General features: G+C 57.8%; 1 protein-coding gene across 3 annotated transcripts; it reads right to left on the bottom strand.

Annotated features, from left to right (window-relative positions):
- Positions 1-1,856: 1,856 nt before the first annotated feature.
- Positions 1,857-19,839, bottom strand: MFGE8 (milk fat globule EGF and factor V/VIII domain containing). 3 transcript variants are annotated; one of them, XM_079764000.1, is made up of 9 exons: positions 19,651-19,839; positions 16,384-16,509; positions 15,810-15,944; positions 12,312-12,493; positions 11,354-11,509; positions 8,485-8,629; positions 3,999-4,186; positions 2,820-2,975; positions 1,857-2,685 (listed from the first exon to the last, which is right to left on the bottom strand). In XM_079764000.1, exons 1-9 carry the CDS (start codon positions 19,721-19,723, stop codon positions 2,545-2,547), a joined length of 1,302 nt encoding a protein of 433 aa, XP_079620126.1. In that variant the 5' UTR covers positions 19,724-19,839; the 3' UTR covers positions 1,857-2,544. The 3 variants fall into 3 exon arrangements, with proteins under 3 accessions (XP_079620126.1, XP_079620127.1, XP_079620128.1); XM_079764001.1 differs by having other exon boundaries at positions 3,999-4,183; XM_079764002.1 differs by lacking the exon at positions 16,384-16,509.
- Positions 19,840-20,198: the final 359 nt, after the last annotated feature.

Genomic DNA, 20,198 nt, shown 5'->3' with positions numbered 1-20,198 from the left:
AGGGCAGGGCTGACCAGCAGGTGGGAGCTCAAAGCTGGCTCTGGCGCCTGCAGACAGGACAGGAATAAAGTAAATTTGTGGAGGTGGCTTGTGCGTGGAGGAGGCTGACCCGGGAGAGGAGCCGAGAACAGAAGGGGTCGTGAGTGAGGGGATTGCACCGCCCAGGGTCCCCATCCAAGGCTCGGAGGGACCTCAAAGGTGGCTTAGGCCCGTGGTCGGCAAACCGCGGCTCGGGAGCCACATGCGGCTCTTTGGCCCCTTGAGTGCGGCTCTTCCACAAAAGACCACGGCCTGGGCGAGTCTATGTTGAAGAAGTGGTGTTAGAAGACGTTTAAGTTTAAAAAATGTGGCTCTCCAAAGAAATGTCAATCGTTGTACCGTGGGTATTTGGCTCTGTGGACTAATGAGTTTGCCGACCCCTGGTTAGGCTTTTCTGGAGCCATGGTGGGTCTTTCTGTGGCCACTTGGCCACTCACCCAATGAGACCGGCCCACGGAGAATGTCCAACACCGTGAACAGGGCTCGGTGGGAGGGAAGCTATTTCTGCTTCCGCAGGTGAGACTCCTGGGTTCCAGAGAGGGTGGATCTGGTTGGTTATTGGGGAGCAGAGCCATCCTAGAGGAGATGCAGAGAAAAGTGCCCCTTCCCCCCGTCTGCTGGTCCCCAGGAGCGGCCAGAGTGGGGTTGGGGGCAGGAAATGCTCCCTGGAGGGAGTCCTGGGGCCAGCAACCATTCAGAAAGCCTGGCTCCAGCCGGCTGGTGTGGCTCTGAAGTTGAGCGTCGACCCATGAACCAGGAGGTCAGGGTTCGATTCCAGGTCAGGGCACGTGCCGGGGTTGCGGGCTCGATCCCCAGTGGGGGCCGTGCAGGAGGCAGCGGATCCATAATTCTATCATCACTGATGTTTGTCTCTCTCCCCCTCCCTCTTCCTTCTCTGAAATCAATAAAAATATATATATATATTTTTTAATATATTTTTATTGATTTTTTACAGAGAGGAAGGGAGAGGGATAGAGAGTTAGAAACATCGATCAGCTGCCTCCTGCACACCCCCCACTGGGGATGTGCTCGCAACCAAGGCACATGCCCTTGACCGGAATCGAACCCGGGACCCTTGAGTCCGCAGGCTGACGCTCTCTCCACTGAGCCAAACCAGTTAGGGCAATAAAAATATATTTAAAAAAAAAAAGACTGCTCCAAACCCAATCCGAGAGTGACACAGGAAGGAGTGGGGGGGCCAGGGGACCCCAGCGGAGGGGAGCCCCACAGCCCCCATTCATTTGGAGACCTCGGCCCGGCCGGCACCCCTTATTCTGTCCCTGCCCAGCCAGGGAGCCCTGGCGAGGCCAGTTCTGAGGAAGGAGCCACTTCCAGCAACGCCACACCCTCCCTCTAGCAGCCGCGTGGCCAGACCTGCCGCCCAGGGGCGCGGCCTCCTCTGTGGACCGCAGCCTGGCTCCCCCATTTTGTTCTGGAAAATTCCTCCTGTGCCCCGAGGCCTCCAACCCTGGGGTGGTTTCCTTCGCCCCGTTTCCAGCCAGTCCAGTCCGTCCCTCCTCTGTGGCCGGCCCCTTTCCCCGATCACCAGCCACTGGCCTGCGCTGCCCCCACTGGCCACTTCCTGATGGCCCCTGCCCAGGGAGGGAATGCGCCAGCGCCTCCCAGAAGCCAGTGCGCTCAGCCAGGAGGCCCTGCACCCACTTGGCAGCGTCCTGGCCCCCCGGCAGCCTCCTCCCTCCTCCGGCTGGGAAGCAACGTGCTGTCGGGCAGGTGGGGGGAACGCTGAGGCTCTGGGGACGCTGCGGATGAGGGTGGGAACCAGCACCAGGAGGAAGAACCACACAGCAAGAGCTCCAGGCAGTGACATAAATATATTTTGGAAGCTGCCTGTGCACTCAGGGGCCGGCCGCCCAGGCCCGCCCACCTCCGCCCCGTCGGTCCACAGACCCACCCCGCCCCCCCTTCTGTCTTTCCAGGCTGCAGCTCTCAAGGGTCAAGAGGGGTCTCCAGGGAGGTGGGTGGGCGTGTCAGAGGGCTGGGTGGCGGCATCAGGAACGGCAGCATCCGGGACTGTTATCTCCAGCTTGGCGCCTCGGGGTCCTCCTCCGGCGCCCTGGGAATGTGGGGGGGTGGGAGGCGGGCTACTGGCGACAGAGGCTGGAATGGGGGACCTGAAGAGGTACACGTCAGCCACACCCCGGGCTTTGCTCTTCCCTGTCCATCCCAGACCTACTCAACTCCCGCAGCGCCTAAGAACACGGGATGGACTGTCCCTCGGCCTTTTGGCAAGATCAAGTGTAGGAAGTGGGAGGGCGTGAGGGCTGGGCGACGGGGGGAGGTGGGAGGTGGGGCGGGTGTGTGGGAGGTGAGGTGTGAGGAGGACAGAGGGAGGGAGAGGGGGCTGACATCTCCCCCACTCACGCCCCCCACGGCACTACAATCAGGCGGGCGGTGGGTGGAGGAGGCGGCAGGACCACAGAAGGTCGGGAGAACCAGGGATGGGGCGTTTGCCCCACGGCCATCCGGTCCCGTCAGCGGGTCCTACTACGCGCATCCCAGCAGCTCCACCCGGAGGGTGATTCGGTTGTGCCAGGCTACGGGCAGGATGCGCACAAACCGAGCCACAAAGGGCGCCTCGAACATGTTCCTCTTGTGGGAATTGTTGTCACAGTTGCCTGGAAAAATCTAGAGACAGAGAAGGTATCAGAAAGCCCCCCCCCACCCCCAAGACTGGCAGCCCTCCCCTCAGAGCCCAGAGCCCCAGAGGCCCGGCTCGGAGGGCAGCGCGGAGTGGCGAGGGGCAGGCGGCTGACACTCACCTTGCCGCCCTCGGCCCCCGGGTCCTTATACTCGGTCCATCTCAGGCCATCGTTGCTGTGGGCCACCTTGTAGGCCGCCACGTACTGGATGCTGCCGAAGTCTCGGGCCCCCTGCGTGATGATGCCGGCCACTTGCTTCTGAGAGCCAAGGTCGATCTACAGGGGGGGGGGGGGGGGGAATACACAAAATCAAATCAAATCAACCACCTTTTCTTTGCTTGCACCCTTTCCAGTAAAGTGGGAAAAGGCAGACACACGGAGACAGGAAATGGGAGTTTGGGGAAAGCTGTTTGTCATCAGGGATGATGTTGTCCTCAGAGCCTCAGTTTCCTCATCTGTAAAATGGGCACAAATATGCCCGGGCGACGTGACTCAGTGGTTGAGCGTTGACCTATGAACCAGGAGGTCACGGTTCGATTCCCAGTCAGGGCACATGCCCGGGTTGCGGGCTCGATTCCCAGTGTGAGGTGTGCAGAAGGCAGCCGATCCATGATTCTCTCTCATCATTGAGGTTTCTATCTCTCTCTCTCTCTCTCTCTCTCTCCATTCCTCTCTGAAATCAATAAAAATATAAAAATAAAAAGTAAGTACCACCAGCTTTGTCAGACACACACCGCCACACACACATACACAGACACACATACAAATAGGCAGACACACACACAGATATCAGATATACAGATATACAGATACACTCACAGACACATCCCCTCCACATACACAGATAGACACACACATATACACAGATACACACACACACATACAGATAGAAAGACACACAGATATACACAGACACACACATACACACACTTATACACAGACACATACACTTAAACAGACAGATACACACACACACCCTCCACATACACAGATAGACACAGACACACATACACAGATAGACACACAGATATACACAGACACATACACATACACACACACACACACACACCCTGTCTACACCAGGGCTGCGGGCCTCGGTTGAAGCAGCAGCGAGCTCCCCTGCTCTCCCCCCTCTTCTTACAGAATCAGGAGGAAGGTGGGGTACATGGCAGGAGAAAACAGCAAACAGACAAGACTTTCCAGAAATTCCCTCTTGGGGAGCAGAAGCCTGGGCCTGAGGAGGTCAGAGACCTGGCAGTCCCGCCCTACCCCCCATCCCACCCACGGAGCCGGGCCCACCTGCAGCCACTCGGAGGCAGAGTTTGTCTCCGCGGTCCAGGCGTTGAACTTGCCCTGCTGGTCCAGCCGCGCGTAGTAGGGATACCAGCTGAAGGAGCTCAGGCCCCAGGTCTTGTAGATGCTGGAGGCCGTGATCTGCTTGTCGGGGATGACTCTGTCCTTCATGCCCAGGGGTTCATCACATCCTGCTAACAAGGGGGGCTGGTAGATCGGGGGTCCCCAGGCTCCCAGGGGTGTGAGCACAAGGCAATGAGGTGGGAAGAACCGTGTGGATCCCACCAGCCCCTGGCATCCTCTTGGACAGAAGCTCTTTCTGCCTTTTAGAATCAACCGTCCTGCCCAGCCCGTGTGGTTCAGTGGTTGAGCATCGATCTGTGAACTGGGAGGTCACGGCTTCAATTCCCAATCGGGGCGCGTGGCTGGGTTGCGGGCTCGGTCCCCAGCATAGAGCATGCGGGGAAGCGGCAGATCAATGATTCTCGCTCATCATGGATGTTTCTCTCTCTCTCCCTCTCCCTTCCTCTCCGAAATCAATAAAAATATTTTTAAAAATTAAATTAACCATCCTTTGTTCTCACTGCCTGCTCCACCCACGCCTCCCTCAGCCACCTGCTCTCAGCTCCCACCCCCACCCGACTTGCCCTTCACCGATCACCTGCTACTCTTCCTTCTCTGCACCAGGGCAGGCCCTGATCGATCCACCACTTCCCACCCTCCTTCAGGGCCGGCCTGTGAGACACCTCCTCCAAGAAGCCCGCCCTGACCACCTCACTGGGGCAGGACTCACAGCACTTCTGCTGAGTCCTGGAATGATCCTCCAGGACATGAATAACAACCACGTCATTGATTCAGTGCTCACTTCGGTCAGTTCATCTACCACACAGAAACCTGAAGATGTTAGCCACCCCGTTTTACAGGCGGGAAAACTGAGGCCGAGAGACAAACACTGTTCCAAGCCACACCCACAAACTCCTGATTGCCACGCCACGCTGTGACATCATCTCCACCATCCACACCCCCACCCAGAGCAGTGAACAGGACTTCCAGCAGGTGGAAGTCAGAGAATCAGAACTCCTGGGGCCCAGCAGCCCCTCTGTCAGCGTCTAGAAGATTCCACACTCAACAACTGGCATACAGTCAGCCAGGCCTGTGAGGGCGGGCCTCAGGAGCGGGCCTGGGTTTCATTCAGGCCTGCCCCAAACACTCAGGAATGTGCAGGGCTGTTAGGTACTCGTCACGTGCCCCTTCGGGTGGCCTTTAGAATAGCTGAAGACTCCCAGGGGAGGGATGGGTGTGTTTCACATCTGGCAGAATCCCCAGTCCACAGCTGGTCTCCCTTTGGGTAACTGGGTTGGTGGGGGGCAGTGGGCCTGGAGAGCCGGCCGATTGCAACGTCTAGCGGGGCAAGGAGAAGGCCCAGAACTCGAGGGCAGCAGACAGGGCATCCTCGCCGGTTCAGCTTGCCAGGCTCAGCCTGTCTCGGCCTCAGAGGGAGGCGGCGGGGACAGGACCATGCAGGCAACGGTAACCGCCTAAGGCAGTGTTCCCCAACCTCTCTCTGGCCACGCCCCACCTAAGCATCTCCAACATCCTAATGCCCCCTGTGACCTATCATTCTTATTATTCAAAACGTGAGCTCCTGCCCTAGCCGGTTTGGCTCAGTGAGTAGAGCATCAGCCTGTGGACTGAAGGGTCCCGGGTTCGATTCCGGCCAAGGGCACATGCCTGGGTTGCGGGCTCGATCCCCAGTGGGGGTCGTGCAGGAGGCAGCCAATCAATGATTCTCTCTCATCATTGATGTTTCTATCTCTCTCTCCCTCTCCCTTCCTCTCTGAAATCAATAAATATATATAAAGTGAGCTCCTATTCACGTGGAGGAAGCCTCAAAGGCCATGAACTTGGTCTAAACAAGCTTCCAAAGAACATGGCCTCCATGAGAGAGAAAGATAAAAGAACGGAAGGACAGTGGAAGAAATCACCAAGAAATTGTTAAAATAATAATATGAAGTGATAGGAAACAATAGCAAATAAAGTTTCAAATATAGAACAGAGAACTGAAATGCATACATATGTCACCATATATATTTACAGACCGTACATGAGGCCCCGAGAACCAGAAGACATGCAAAAGATTCACTGTTAATAACTCATTCTCGAATTGCCCCCCTTAAGCATCACATTGCCCCCCTGTGGTGCGTGTGCCCCACGTGGGGACCCGCTGGCCTAAGGCTTCAGACCAGGACAGCGAGTAGGAAGGGACTCCAAGGACAGGGGCCAGAGTCGGGACCCCCAGAAACTGCCTCTGCCCTTTACCAACGGCCAAAATGTCCCTTTAGCAGAAGAGAGTGTCTTTTTCTTTTTTAATTTGTATTGAATTTATTGGGGTGACACTGGTTAATAAAATTAGGTTGCAAGTGTACGATCCTGTAATACAGCATCTGTATAGTATATTGTACACTGAGTGGCCAGATTATGATGATCTCTGAACGCGTAATAATGTGGCCACTCAGTGTCTATCCTATATAATAAAAGGCTAAATATGCAAATTGTCCCCTCGACCAGGAGTTCGACCAGCAGGCAGGCCAGCCAACCACCCCTGTCCCCTCCCCCTGGCCAGGCTGGCCGGACCCCCACCCATGCACGAATTCATGCACCGGGCCTCTAATATATATATACACTGAGTGGCCAGATTATTATGCGTTCAGAGATCATCATAATCTGGCCACTCAGTGTATGTTCACCAACCAGTCAAGTCTCCTTCCATCACCATGTATCCCCCCTTTACCCTCTTCTACCTCTGCCCACACACACACACCCCCCCCACTCTGGTAATCGCCATACTGTTGTCTGTGTCGAGGAGTGTTTTGTTCGGTTTTGTTTTTAACTTAATCCCCTTCACCTTTCTCACCCAGAAGGCAATTATTTAACTCCCCACTTACACAATGAGGCTCAAAAGGTAGTGACCCTGGGAACACAGACTTAAGCTCACACTTTAAAAAAAAAAAAAAAAACTAAACCCAGCCAGGCACAGAAGTCAGCTCCGAATGGTATTGGGTGGTATCTGAAATGGGGTAACAGGAAGAAGTGCCACGGAGGGGAAAGGGGGCGCCAAGGGTGGGGGGTCTTGGGTAACATGAGAAAGGCAATCAGCCTTACAAGCCCTGCAGTTCCGCCAGTGGCCAGCAGGTGGCACTGTGGCTGCAAAAAAAGCGGGAACTACTACCTGGATCTCCGAGAAAACAGCTGAGCTGAGACAAGGAAGCTGGGCGGCCCAACCCCCTGCACCCTGACCCCCTGCACCCTGACCTCCCCAATGGTGCGGTTTTTTCCTGGCTCAGAGGAAACCGGTCCCTTTCTTGTCCCCCATTCCTTTGTCTGAGACTGTCTCTGGAAATGGCAGCAGGAAGCACCAGCTACCCTAGAAACCTTCCTGGTCTCTTAGATGCAGACAAACCGGAGTTTTTTTCGGGGCGGGGATGAGGGTGGGGGGAGGGTGAAGAGTAAAAGTACTGGATCGGTGGGTGTCAGAAGCCCAGGGATCTAGACCAAGTTTGTTTTTTGTTTTGTTTAGTTTTTAAATATATTTTATTGATTTTTTACAGAGAGGAAGGGAGAGGGATAGGGAGTTAGAAACATCGATGAGAGAGAAACATTGATCAGCTGCCTCCTGCACACCCCCCACCGGGGATGTGCCGGCAACCAAGGTACATGCCCCTGACCGGAATCGAACCCGGGACCCTTCAGTCCGCAGGCCGACGCTCTATCCACGGAGCCAAACCGGTCAGGGCTAGACCAAGTTTGAATGCCTGCCAGCTGTATGCCCTTGATAAATAATTTATCTGGGCCCTAGCCGGTTTGGCTCAGTGGATAGAGCATCCATCAGCCTGCAGACTGAAGGGTCCCGGGTTCGATTCCATTCAAGGGCACATGCCCGGGGTTGCGGGCTCGATCCCCGGTAAGCAGGCATGCGGTGAGGCATCCAGTCCATGATTCTCTCATCACTGATGTTTCTAACTCTCTCTCCCTCTCTCTCCCTCTCTGAACTAAATAAGAATATATATTTTTTTAAATTCTAACCATTTATCTGGGCCTCACTTTCCTCATTCATTCACTCATTCATCAAGTACCATTCATTCATTCATTCATCCAGGCACCGTTCTAGGCACCGGGAATCCAGCAGTGAACAAATCAGCCCAACTCCCCGCGGACGGGAGCTGACCTCTGAGACACAGAGCCCATCAGAATTAAGTGACAACACTCTGAGAACGGAAGTGGCGTGCGTCTCTTTTGTCCTCTACCCACCCGAATGCCGTGGGTCGGCACCGAGAGGGTGATTCCCCGGGGCAGGGCAGCTGACGGCCGGGTGACCCCTCTCTGCTGGGTGAGCCCGGGGTCCCTGGGCCTTGCTGGCTGCAGCCCTGCCCGGCTCCACTGGGCTGAGAAGAGAGGCCAGCCCCTGGGACGGACCCCAGCCGCCAGGACTCACCATTCAACTCACAGCCGAGGAGCTCAAAGCGCAGGGTGCAGCCCCGGTGGCAGCCCACGGGCATCAGCCTCACGTACTGCAACTCTTGAGGGACGTCAAACATGTTGACCTTCAGGCCACTGTTGTCCACGTTCCCCGTAAAAATCTAGGAGGGAGAGACGGCGCGGAGAGGTTCGGGGCGTCTGGAGGCTGCCCGGGCCTGCGTTACGTTTCGCTCCCTGCGAAGCCATAGGAAGCTTGCGATCCTTGGGCCCACGTTGAGGGAGGGGGGCATTGACCCGCCCCCCAGGGCAGTCCACAAGCACCTAGACCAGGCGTCCTCAAACCACGGCCCGCGGGCCACCTGCGGGTGTTTTTGCCGTTTTGTTTTTTTACTTCAAAATAAGATATGTGCAGTGTGCATAGGAATTTGTTCATAGTTTTTTTTTAAACTATAGTCCGGCCCTCCAACGGTCTGAGGGACAGTGAACTGGCCCCCTGTTTAAAAAGTTTGAGGACCCGGGTGAGGCCGTGCGCCCCTGGATCCGGGTGAGGCTGGGTCCCGGATCCGGGTGAGGCCACGCGCCCCGGGGCCTGGGTGATGCTGGGTCCCAGGTCTGGGTGAGGCCGCGCGCCCCTGAGTCCGGGTGAAGCCGCGCCCCTGCGTCCAGGCGAGACCAAACCAGAAGGACTCGGACCTGCATTACCACCATTTGTCCACCATCCAGAGCTGAAAAGTCAGTGCCGACATGTACACATAAGGAACTGGTGGACATTGAAATTGGGTCTCAAAAGAACTGTTGGTCCAGAAAGAAACTCACTACAGACTGATTCATTTGCCTGTCAGCACAACTATTATTGCTCGTCTCACATTCGGTTCTTATAAGTATATCTCTAGTGACACATGATCTCGCTCATCTAGGGGAAATGATGAACAACATGGACGGATGAACAAGAACAGACCCAGAAACAAGGAGGCCTCGATCGGACTGTCGGGCCTCAGAGGGAGGGTAGGGGAGGGTGGGGGTAGGGGGGAGAGATCAACCAAAGGACTTGTGTGCATGCATACGAGCCTAACCAATGGTTAAGGACAACAGGGGGGTGGGGGCATCCGTGGGGAGGGGTGGGGGATGGGAATGGGGGGATGAGGACAAATATGTGACATCTTAATCAATAAAGAAATTTTAAAAAATAATAATAAATAAATAAAATAAATAAAAAGTTTGAGGACCCCTGGTCTAGAACAAGGCCCGGCGTGGCCAGTTCAGGAGGGGTTCCCTCCAGCCTTGGTGTGAACCAGGACATCCGTTCTCTGGCGAAGACCTAGAACCTCGGTCCCAACCCCACCTCAGGACCTGACCAAGACTGCTTTTGCCCGAGACCGTCAGCGTTCCTGCCCCGGACTGATATTTAAAAATATATATATATATTTTATTGATTTCAGAGAGGAAGGGAGAGGGAGAGAGAGAGAGAGAAACATCAATGATGAGAGAGAATCATGGTCAGAGTGGGCAGGCCCCCTTCCTGGATGGCCCCTTCCCTCCTCCGGCCTCGGGGGCGGGGAGGAGGGCTTAGCAGGGACTCGGCCCTTCCCGTGGCCACCTCCCCCCCCCCACAAGATTCCCCTTGTTGCACCTTCCTTGGTCATCACGGTGCCTGGGCATGAACCCCTGTCTTCCACACAGGGCCACCTGTCCATCTATAGGGTGCCTGTGCGAATTCGGAAAAGGCACTCCTCTCTCAAGCCGCTTTATTACAATGGTTTTCCCACGGAGAGAAGCACACAAACCTATGTCCCGTGGTGAATAGGCTCGCCTGCTGATATCCTCGAGCGTGCCGCCTGCACGGCTGTACGTGGTGGCCCTGAAGGCTCGGAGTGCACCCCAGCTCCACTACAGCCTCCCCGACAACAGGTCACTGTTGAGTCTCACTGTTCTCATCTATAAAGTGGGCCTATTGCCCTAGCTGGTTTGGCTCAGTGGAGAGAGCATCAGCATCTGTTGACTGAAGGGTCCCAGATTCGATTCTGGTCAAGGGCACGTACCTAGGTTGCAGGCTCAATCCCTGGCCCCAGAGTCTATCTCACATCAATGTTTCTCTCTCTCTCTGTCTCTCCCACTCCCTTCCACTCTCTCTATAAAAAAAAAAAAAAAAAAATCAATGGAGCCCAGTAGGCGTGGCTCAGTGGTTGAGCATCAATCTATGAACCAGGAGGTCATGGTTCAATTCCCAGTCAGGGCACATGCCCGGGTTGCGGGCTCGATCCCCAGTGTGGAGCGTGCAGAAGGCAGCCGATCCGTGATTCTCTCTCATCATTGATGTTTCTATATCTCTCTCTCTCTCTCCCTTCCTCTCTGAAATCAATAAATATATATATATATTTTTTTTAAATATCAATGGACAAATATCCTTGAGTGAGAATTAACAACAAGAACAAAATACCAGCCGAAACCGGTTTGGCTCAGTGGATAGAGCGTCGGCCTGCGGACTCAAGGGTCCCAGGTTCGATTCCGGTCAAGGGCATGTACCTTGGTTGCGGGCACATCCCCAGTAGGGGGTGTGCAAGAGGCAGCAGATTGATGTTTCTCTCTCATCAATGTTTCTAACTCTCTATCCCTCTCCTTTCCTCTCTGTAAAAAATCAATAAAATATATTAAAAAAGAAAAAGAAAAAATAATAATAAATAAGTAAAGTGAGGCGATTTACTTGTAACCACAAAACATGGGAATAATCTGGGTTTCCCAATTTCTGGGAGCGAAGATGCACTTGAAGACCCCGCCCCCTCGTGGCCAATTACCCAGGCGACCCCCGCCTCAGTGGGGGCCCTCCCACAACGCGGGAGCCCCGGGGTGCTGACCACACCCCTTCCTTGCGGCCCCGGCGGCCTCACCTTGTCTCCCGAGTTCCCGTCTTCCTGGATGAACTTGAACTTTTTCCCGTCGAGACTGTACGCCACCTTGAACATCTTCACGTACTCGGCTCTGCCCGCGCGGCTGGCGCCCTGCGTCACCACGCCCGTCACCTGCATCCTCCGCAGCAGGTTCACCTGGACCCGGGGTGGGGAGGACAGGACCCTTAAAACTCCCACGTCCCTTCTACCTCCGCTCCTCCCACCCCCCCAGCCGGAGCAGGGACGATGCAAGCAGATAAGTGGTGGATGGAGTCTCTCTCTCCCCCCACCCTCTCAGGGCTGTGGACCCAGTGCTCAGGGAACCCCAGAAGGATGCACAAGGCCCCCAGAGACCCCATCCAGTGCAAACAGCCCCTCCACAGCCTGGGGTCGGCTCCCCCTCACCCACCCCTATGCTCCAAGTCCCCCAAGGCTGCCCTCCTCTTACAGGCAATTCATCTGGAGCAGTGGTTCTCAGCCTTCCTAATGCCGCGACCCTTGAATACCGTTCCTCATGTTGTGGTGACCCCCAACCATAACATTATTTTCGTTGCTACTTCATAACTGTAATTTTGCTACTGTTATGCATCGTCATGTAAATATCTGTGTTTTCCCATGGTCTTAGGCTCGAGACCCACAGGTTGAGAACCGCTAGCAGGGTCGCCTAAGACCATCGGAAAACACAGATATTTACATGACGATGCATAACAGTAGCAAAATGACAGTTAGGAAGTAGCAACGAAAATAATGTTATGGGTGGGGGTCACCACCACGTGAGGAGCTGTATTCAAGGGTCGCGGCATTAGGGAGGTTGAGAACCACTGCTCTGGAGGAACCTGCTGCCTTGATACCTGGACCCCCCCTGATGAACCCTCCTACAGTGACCCCCAAATGCAGGCACCCGCATCTCACCTTTCCCCCCCTCCCATCACGCCACCCCCCCACCCCCCTTCCACACCTGGATCCAGGGCTTCCTGTCGTAGTTGCTGGCTGTCCAGGCGTTGACGATGCCCGAGCGATGCAGGCGGGCCAGCTCCGGGCCCCAGCGCTGCAGAGCCATGAAGCCCAAGTGCACGGACGAGGCGGAGATCTGGCGGTCGGCGATGGCCCCCGTCTCCATGCCCAGCGGCATGGCGCACCCTGCAGGGAGGCAGACGGCCGTCAGGTGGCCACCCTCCCAGGGGGGGACCCAGAGGACAAGAGGAGGAGAAGACAGACGGTGTGGCCTCCGCCAAGGACCCCGAGCAGAGACCATAAGGGACCCCGAGCAGAGACCCTAAGAGGCCCAAGAGGAGGTGCCAGGAAAGGGTGTGCGGGGAGGAAGCAAGCACAGCACCCAGGCCTGTACTCATGAGGCTGCGTGATTGACAGCTGGAGTCTCCTATCAGGAGGACCGTTGCACCCAGCCCCGCCCCTGGCTCCCCCAGGACGGCTTTGCGAGAAGGGACACCTCAGAGGGCAGTGGGCTGCCGGTAAAGCAATAAGCACACCCATGCCCTAGCCAGTGTGGCTCAGTGGATAGAGCGTCAGCCTGGGGACTGAAGAGTCCCGGGTTCGATTCCCGGTCAGGGCACATGCCTGGGTTGCGGGCTTGATCCCCAGTAGGAGGCGTGCAGGAGGCAGCCCACCAATGATTCTCTCTCATCGTTGATGTTTCTCTCTCTCTCCCTCTCCTTTCCTATCTGAACTCAATAAAAATATATTAAAAAAACAATAATAATAATAAGCACACCCATAAGCAAATCCGTGTGGAGTCTTCTAGAACCCCCTATGGCATGAGTTTTCTGGTGGGACGTGAAGGCCATTCTGATTTCTCCTGGACCCTCTTGCCCTTTGTAACTGCTGGTCGGGCCCCAGCCACCTGCCCAGCCGCCCCTGGCCAAGGCCACATCGCCTTCACCATCACCCCAGCAAAGTGGTCAAGGGGTGAGCCATTCTCCTGGCTCCCAGCAGGGAACCCAGGTTCAGGCCACCCCTACCGCCGCACCCCAGGCTCACGCAGGGAGAGCGGGGCTCAAAGTGCGACCACACGTCCAGGATCAGAGCTGCCAGTGGCTGAGCAGAGGTCTGAACCCAGGTCTGGACTAATCTCACACCCCATGTGCCTGCCCCCTTAGGGACTCAAACGTGCATTCTTGAGGCTGCAGCCCTAGCCAGTTTGGCTCAGTGGCTAGAGCATCGGCCTGTGGACCAAAGGGTCCTGGGTTCGATTCCAGCATGTACCTTGGTTGCAGGCTCCTCCCTGGCCCGGGCCCTGGTCAGGGCAGGAGCAGGAGCCAACTAATCGATGTGTTTCTCTCACATCGATGTTTCTCTCTGTCTTTCCCTCTCCCGCTCTCTCTAAAAAAAAGTCAATGGAAAAATAGCCTCGGGTGAAGATTAACAAAAAAAAGGGGGGGCTGCAAAGGTCCCCCTGGGGGGCCGCTCGGCCTCTCTGGACGCCTCCTTCCTCGCTCGGGTGCCACCCGTCTAGGGCAGACCCCAGGCCAGAAGCACAGGAGGCTAGGTGGGTAATTCCAACTCAGCCACACCCATGGTTACCTCGGCGCCCAGCACGGTAATTAGTGGGCCCACCTGTCCCCCACCCAGGGCTGTCTGCGTGGCGAGCCCCCCACCCCCCACTCCCCACACATTCCTGCACCCGGGATAGCAAACACATTGGCCTCGGCCCAGGGCCCGGGCCCCAGGCCTGTGAGGTGAAGGGCATCGTTTAACCTGCTCCCCCCAGCGCCCCAGCAAACCTCCCAGTGTCCCCTCTCCTGCCTGGGGACAACCTCCTGCCCCCTACCCAGGATGCTCAGTGACAGACACAAAGAACTGCAGAAGCCCGCCCACCCCCGCATCCATCCCGGGCAGGGGGACTTTTCACACCTGGACCAGGAGGGAGAACACGAGAGCCACGGCGGGCAAGGTCAGCTGGGCTCGCCCAGGGCCATTCTGCAGCTGCGGGTAAGCAAGCAGGCCAGCTCTCTGCATGTGCCCGGCTATGGGTCTCTGACTGCCTGACTGTGAGGGGACAGCCCAGCCTCCCCAGGCCCCGCCCTCCTCACCTCCACAATGAGGCCGAAGGTCAGACATGGGCCAGGGCCTGTCAGACCCGGAGGCCCAAGCTTTATTGCCTGACCTCCCGGGCCCCAAAAGATTAAAAATGTGTTTGTTTTCCCCTCTTGGTAGAAAAATCCTAACACTTGCCCTAGCTGGTTTGGCTCAGTGGTTAGAGCATCAGCCTGCAGACTGAAGGGCCCCAGGTTGGGTTCTGGTCAAGGGCACATGCCTGGGTTGTGAGCTCAATCCCCAGTGGGGGGTGTGCAGGAGGCAGCCGATCAATAATTCTCTCTCGCCCTAACGGGTTTGGCTCAGTGGATAGAGCGTCGACCTGCGGACTCAAGGGTCCCAGGTTCGATTCCGGTCAAGGGCATGTACCTTGGTTTCGGGCACATCCCCAGTAGGGAGTGTGCAGGAGGCAGCTGATTGATGTTTCTCTCCCATCGATGTTTCTAACTCTCTCTCCCTCTCCCTTCCTCTCTGTAAAAAGTCAATAAAATATATTTTAAAAAATAATAAAATAATTCTCTCTCATCATTGATGCTTCTATCCCTTTCTCCTTCTCCCTTCCTCTCTGAAATCAATGCAAGTATCCTATGTAATAAAAGCCTAATATGCAAATCAACAGAACAGAGGAAGGACTGGTGGAACGACTTTGCTATGATGAGCACTGACCACCTGGGGGCAGACACTAAACGCAGGAGTTGCCCCCAGCCCGCAGCCCGCAGGCCCCAGGCCAGTCAAGGTGGGTACCAGTAGGCCCCCCTCCCCCATCGCCCCGAGTCAACCCGCAGAGGGAGGGAGGTGACTATTGGCTGCAGCAGCAGAGGTGGGGCCAGCTGGCAAGTGGATGGCGGGGGGTCAGGGCCGGCCAGCAAGTGGGCTGGACCTGGGAGGCAACTGGCGGGGCGATTGGGGGGTAGGGCCAGCAAGTGGGCGGCACCAGACTGGCCAAGGCAGGTGCCAGCGGGGACCCCTTGATCATCCCACCAATCGCCCCACAGATCGGCCCTGATCGCCAGCCAGGCCTAGGGGCCCTCCTCACACATGAATTTCATGCACCGGGCCTCTAGTACTAAAATAAAAGCAAGAAAAATCCCAACACGTAGCCTTAACTAACGCTATTTGTCTGGTTCCTGGGGACTCAGGAAACAGCACTCCCGTGATTCAGGGGCCACCATCCCCCTGACTCCCCCTGCAGGGACATCCGGCCTGGCCTGCCGCCCCCGGAAAGAAGCCACAACACCCCGCCCCCACCCTATGGCCTAACTTAGGCTCTGACCCACCCTCACCTCAACCCACCCGGAGGAGGCCCTGACACAGGATAATAAGACCGGACATGGCCCAGCTGCCAGGACGGTGGCTCGGGGTCTCCCCCCACCCCCGGCAGGGGCAGGCCCCAGATACTCACTGCTCTCACAGTGGATGCCGGAGTAGCCTTGCGGGCACTCGCAGATGTACTGTTTGAAGACATCGCCGCGGTGTTCCTCCTCCCCGAGCGCCTGGCATTCGGCACCATTGCGGCAGGGGTTTGGGAAACAGGGACCTGGGCAGGAGGAGGCAGGTAAGATGGGCAGGTGATCAGGAAAGGGGGGGGGGGGGGGGGGAGTTGAGACAGAGACAGACAGCAGCCATGGACCCAGCTCAAAGGGACCCTCTGCCTAAGCTCCACCCCCTGTCCACCTCCCTCTCCCATGCCTTCCCTCCCTCCCCCACCCTGCCCGGTGGGGCCTGGGCCAGCCCGGCGCCAAGGAGGGTCATGGGTGGGTGGATCAGCCCAAATCAAGGAAGCACGCAGCTCTGCAAGGGGCTCGGGGGTTTTCCAGGGAAACGCTGGCTGACAAGGGACAGGAGCGGGGGGGGGGGGGGGGGGGCACTGCCCGCTTCAACACAGACCAGCTCACCCCAGCAGCCTGGGTTGCCACTGGGAGCGAGGCGAGGCGGGGGGGGGGGGGGGGGAGGCAGGTGCAGCCCAGGGCAGGTACCTTTCTCAGTCTCGTTGCAAATGGGCCCCGTAAAGCCTTCGGGGCAGAGGCAATAGAAGGGGAGCTCGTCCTGGCCCGACAGGCAGGTCCCGCCGTTCAGGCACTCAAGGGAGTCACAGAAGTCACCTGCAGCGGCAGCTCCGACTCAGGAACAATTCCTTCTCACAGTCAGTACTTGGGGGGCCCACTACCATCTACGTATGTGCGGGGCCTCCCCCGAGACAGAGAAATCGGGCATCGCACAGGCCTCAAGGAGTCCCGGGGAGGAGGCGGACCAGTGAATGGGGGTGACAGGCCCCGTGAGCCTACACAAGGGGCCACTTTCCAGTGGTTTCCGCCAAGGAGACTGCGGTTCTGCAGAGGAGGGGGTAGGTGAGCTGGCAAAAAAGACGCGCTGGGGGCGTGCACCAAGCAGGGGAATGAGGAGAGAACGTGCTAAAGAAAGGCAAGCCCGGCCGGCCGGCGTGGCTCAGTGGTTGAGCATTGACCTAGGAACCAGGAAGTCACGGGTTGAGCATTGACCTAGGAACCAGGAGGTCACGGTTCGACTCCCAGGCAGGGCACATGCCCAGGTGGCAGGCTCGATCCCCAGGAGAGGGCGTGCAGGAGGCAGCCCATCCATGATTCTCTCTCATCATTGATGTTTTTTCCTCTCTCTTTCTCCCTTCCTCTCTGAAATCAATAAAAATCTATTTATTTAAAAAAAAAAAAAAAAAGGGCAGAAGCACAGAGAGCCGGGTACACTGGGAGACCAGGAAGACAGCTAACCAGGTGGGCTGGGACCAGACTGGAAGGGACAATAAGAATGACAACTTTAGCCCTAACCGGTTTGGCTCAGTGGATAGAGCGTCGGGCCTGTGGACTCAAGGGTCCCGGGTTCAATTCCGGTCAAGGGCATGTACCTTGGTTGCAGGCACATCCCCAGTAGGGAGGTGTGCAGGAGGCAGCTGATCGATGATTCTCTCTCATCGATGTTTCTAACTCTCTATCCCTCTCCCTTCCTCTCTGTAAAAAATCAATAAAATGTATTAAAATAAAATAAAAGAATGACAACTTTAGACTTTTCTACCTGCACACCAAGGGCTCGTCACCTTCCTTCAGCCTCCCTACCAGGATCCACCAGAAAAAAAAACAAATCAGAGATCTTCAACTCGGGACGGGATGATGGGGACCCTGGTTCCAGTTCCGAGAAGGGAACTGTTATCTGCCGAGATGGGCTGGACTCGCCGGGGGTGGGGAGGCGCTTGGGAGTGACACAAAGATCCCTCTGGCTGTTGGGTGGCCAGGTGACAGGATCGGGGAGGTAGGGGGCCAGGAGAGCATCGGGGAGGCTGCCCCAGGCCTCCAGGTAAGAAAGGAAGGCAGAAGGGGTGAGGAGGGCAGGTGGGTGTGAGGCACCCTGGACGAGGACTTCAGACGTGGGAGGAGGGCTGGCGAGGACATCACAGCCTCGGGTTGGGGCCTGCCTGGGTGGCCGAGGTGAACGATTACCCAGAGTCCCTTGGCTCTGGTGAACGGGGTGAGCCAGGCCTGGAGGAGGGGCTTCTGATCTTATCATCCCAGAGGGCTCCCCCAGGCCCCACACCTGTTCGGGGTTAAGACATGAGACACATTTGTTCCTCCCCGCAAGGTCTGGCCATGCCAGGCTGGAGGGCCCTCCTGGAACCCCAAAATCCCTGCGAGCCGGGGCCGGGCTGCAGGGAAGGGAATACCGTTAATGAGCTGTGGAGCCCTCAGAACTCCACCTTGGAGCCCTCAAACTCCACCTCGGCACGGGCCTCCTCCTCGGGAGCTTAGGCGGCTCCCAACGCGCTATTAGTCACCGGCTTTAAATAGCAGGTTAATCCCCTCCCCTGACCTGGCGGGCGGCGGCTCGGGCACAGACAGGGCCTCGGTAATGGCCCGAGTCCTGGGCTCCGGTCCCAGCAAAGTCCAACGGCTCTTCCTCGCCCTCCCAAGTGGCTGCAGGGCCAAGTGGTCCAGGGGGGAGAAGGGAAAGGGAGCGGGACAAGGTGCCCCCTTCCCCTGGGGGCCCTAGACTGACTCACCTGGCCCGTCCCAGGAAAAGCCAGATCACCCCCCTAACTGCAGTAACCACCTTCGGGATCTCAGGGTCCTGCCCTTGGGGTACGTTTCTCCGGGGGCATTTTGCCAGGCTGCCAGGACTGAGAGGAATGGGAAGCGACAAGACCCAGCGCCTCTAAGGGTTCCTGAGGGGAGCCACCAGCTAGCTCCCCAGTGCGTGGGAGCCTGGCGCGCCCTCAAAGGCTTCTGCTGCAGGCCAGGGGTCAGGGGTCAGACCGTCGCGGATGGCAGAGCCCGGCCTCCGCTCTGATCCACCCACCACCCCCCTCGCTTCAGTCAATCGTGGACATGATGGAGGGGGCGCCTCAAGAGTCCTGGTCACCCACCCACCTCCTTTTCCCGGTCCTGGCAGAGGAGGGCTGCGTGACCCGCCCCCCGCCGCCAAGGGGAGGATGGGGCATCCCAGGACCCGCCTGCGGGAGGCCCGGCTGGTGGAGGGAGGCCTCCTGGGCGGGGGAGGAGGAGGAGGAGGAGGACCAGGGAAGATACAACAGGCAGGCCAAGGCCACGGAAGGAAGGAGTCAGGAGAGGAAGCCAGTCTGGCCGGCCGCAGCAGGAGGCAGCCCTTTAACGAGGCCTTCCCCAGCCTGGGGATCCTCTCCTGGGCCCCCCCGACCCCCCTCTAAGAGCCCTTCCATCCCACCCACTTCCCAGCCCTCCCTCCCTCTTATCACGGGGAGGAAATCTCCAAAGATCGGACCAGCGGCCAGGGCTTGGGCCGGAGTTCGTTGCCCAGGAGGGAAGTTGGCTGGAGACTCATCGATACCAGAGTCCTGGGAACGTACAGCGGGAAGGCGCGCGCGCGCGAGGCGAGGCGGTCACCGCTCCACGGCCTCATTCGACAGATGGGGAAAGAGAGGCCCCAACCACAGCGGATTCCTTTGTTATGTGGACGCCACCTCCCTGGGGATGGCTGGGCTGTCACCCCGTGTCCCGAGCCACCGCCCGCCCGACGCCCGAGCCGCTCTCGCCGACCCAAAACTCCCCCCAGTGCGGAGGCAGCCGGAGACGCCGAGCGCACCGCGGCCGCCAGCGGGGGCGCAGCCGGGGGAGGTCGCCCCGCGGCCCCGCGGGCCCCGCGGCCGCTCTCTGCCCAAGTTTGTCAACAGTTGGAGGTGGAGGGAGGGCGCCGCGCCGAACTTCCGAGCGGAGAGGAGGGGCGAGGGCGGCGCGATCACTCACCGGAGCCCGCGAAGACGCCGGAGGCGCAGAGCAGCGCGCCGCAAAGCGCGGCCAGCAGGCGGGGGCCCGGCATGCTGCGCACCAGTCGGTGGTGGGGCGGCGGGGGGGGGACCCGGCGGAACTGGAGATCGGGCCGTGCGGACTGCAGGCTCTCACTCCTCACTCCTGGACCGGAATAAATCAGGCAGCGCTGCACCGCCCACTGGCCCGCGAGCTCCGCCCAGGCCGGCCCAGAGGCGGACTCAGGGCGGGGCTCCGCAGCCGGGGTGATGGGATGCGGGGGGACCCAGGGATCCTCGCCTCCCACCTCCTGCCCCGGCCAGGCCCGCACGGCCCGGCGTCTGGATTGGGGCCGGTGTGACCTAGCGCCCGGTCTAAATAGACAGTGGACAGGAAAGAGCGCAGATGGAGTTGTTTGGGGTTTTAGTTGTATATATATATATTTTTTACTTTACTTTAGACTTAAATAGCTAAACCTTATGCATCAGACTAATGACAACGGCCAGCACGACGAATACCAGTTTCACTTATCAGATCGGCGAGGAGCA

Source organism: Cnephaeus nilssonii (assembly GCF_951640355.1).
Source record: "Cnephaeus nilssonii genome assembly, chromosome: 24".
Lineage (NCBI taxonomy): Eukaryota > Metazoa > Chordata > Mammalia > Chiroptera > Vespertilionidae > Cnephaeus > Cnephaeus nilssonii.
The sequence above is the reverse complement of the archived record's forward strand: the minus strand, read 5'-3'. Positions and strand labels throughout refer to the sequence as shown.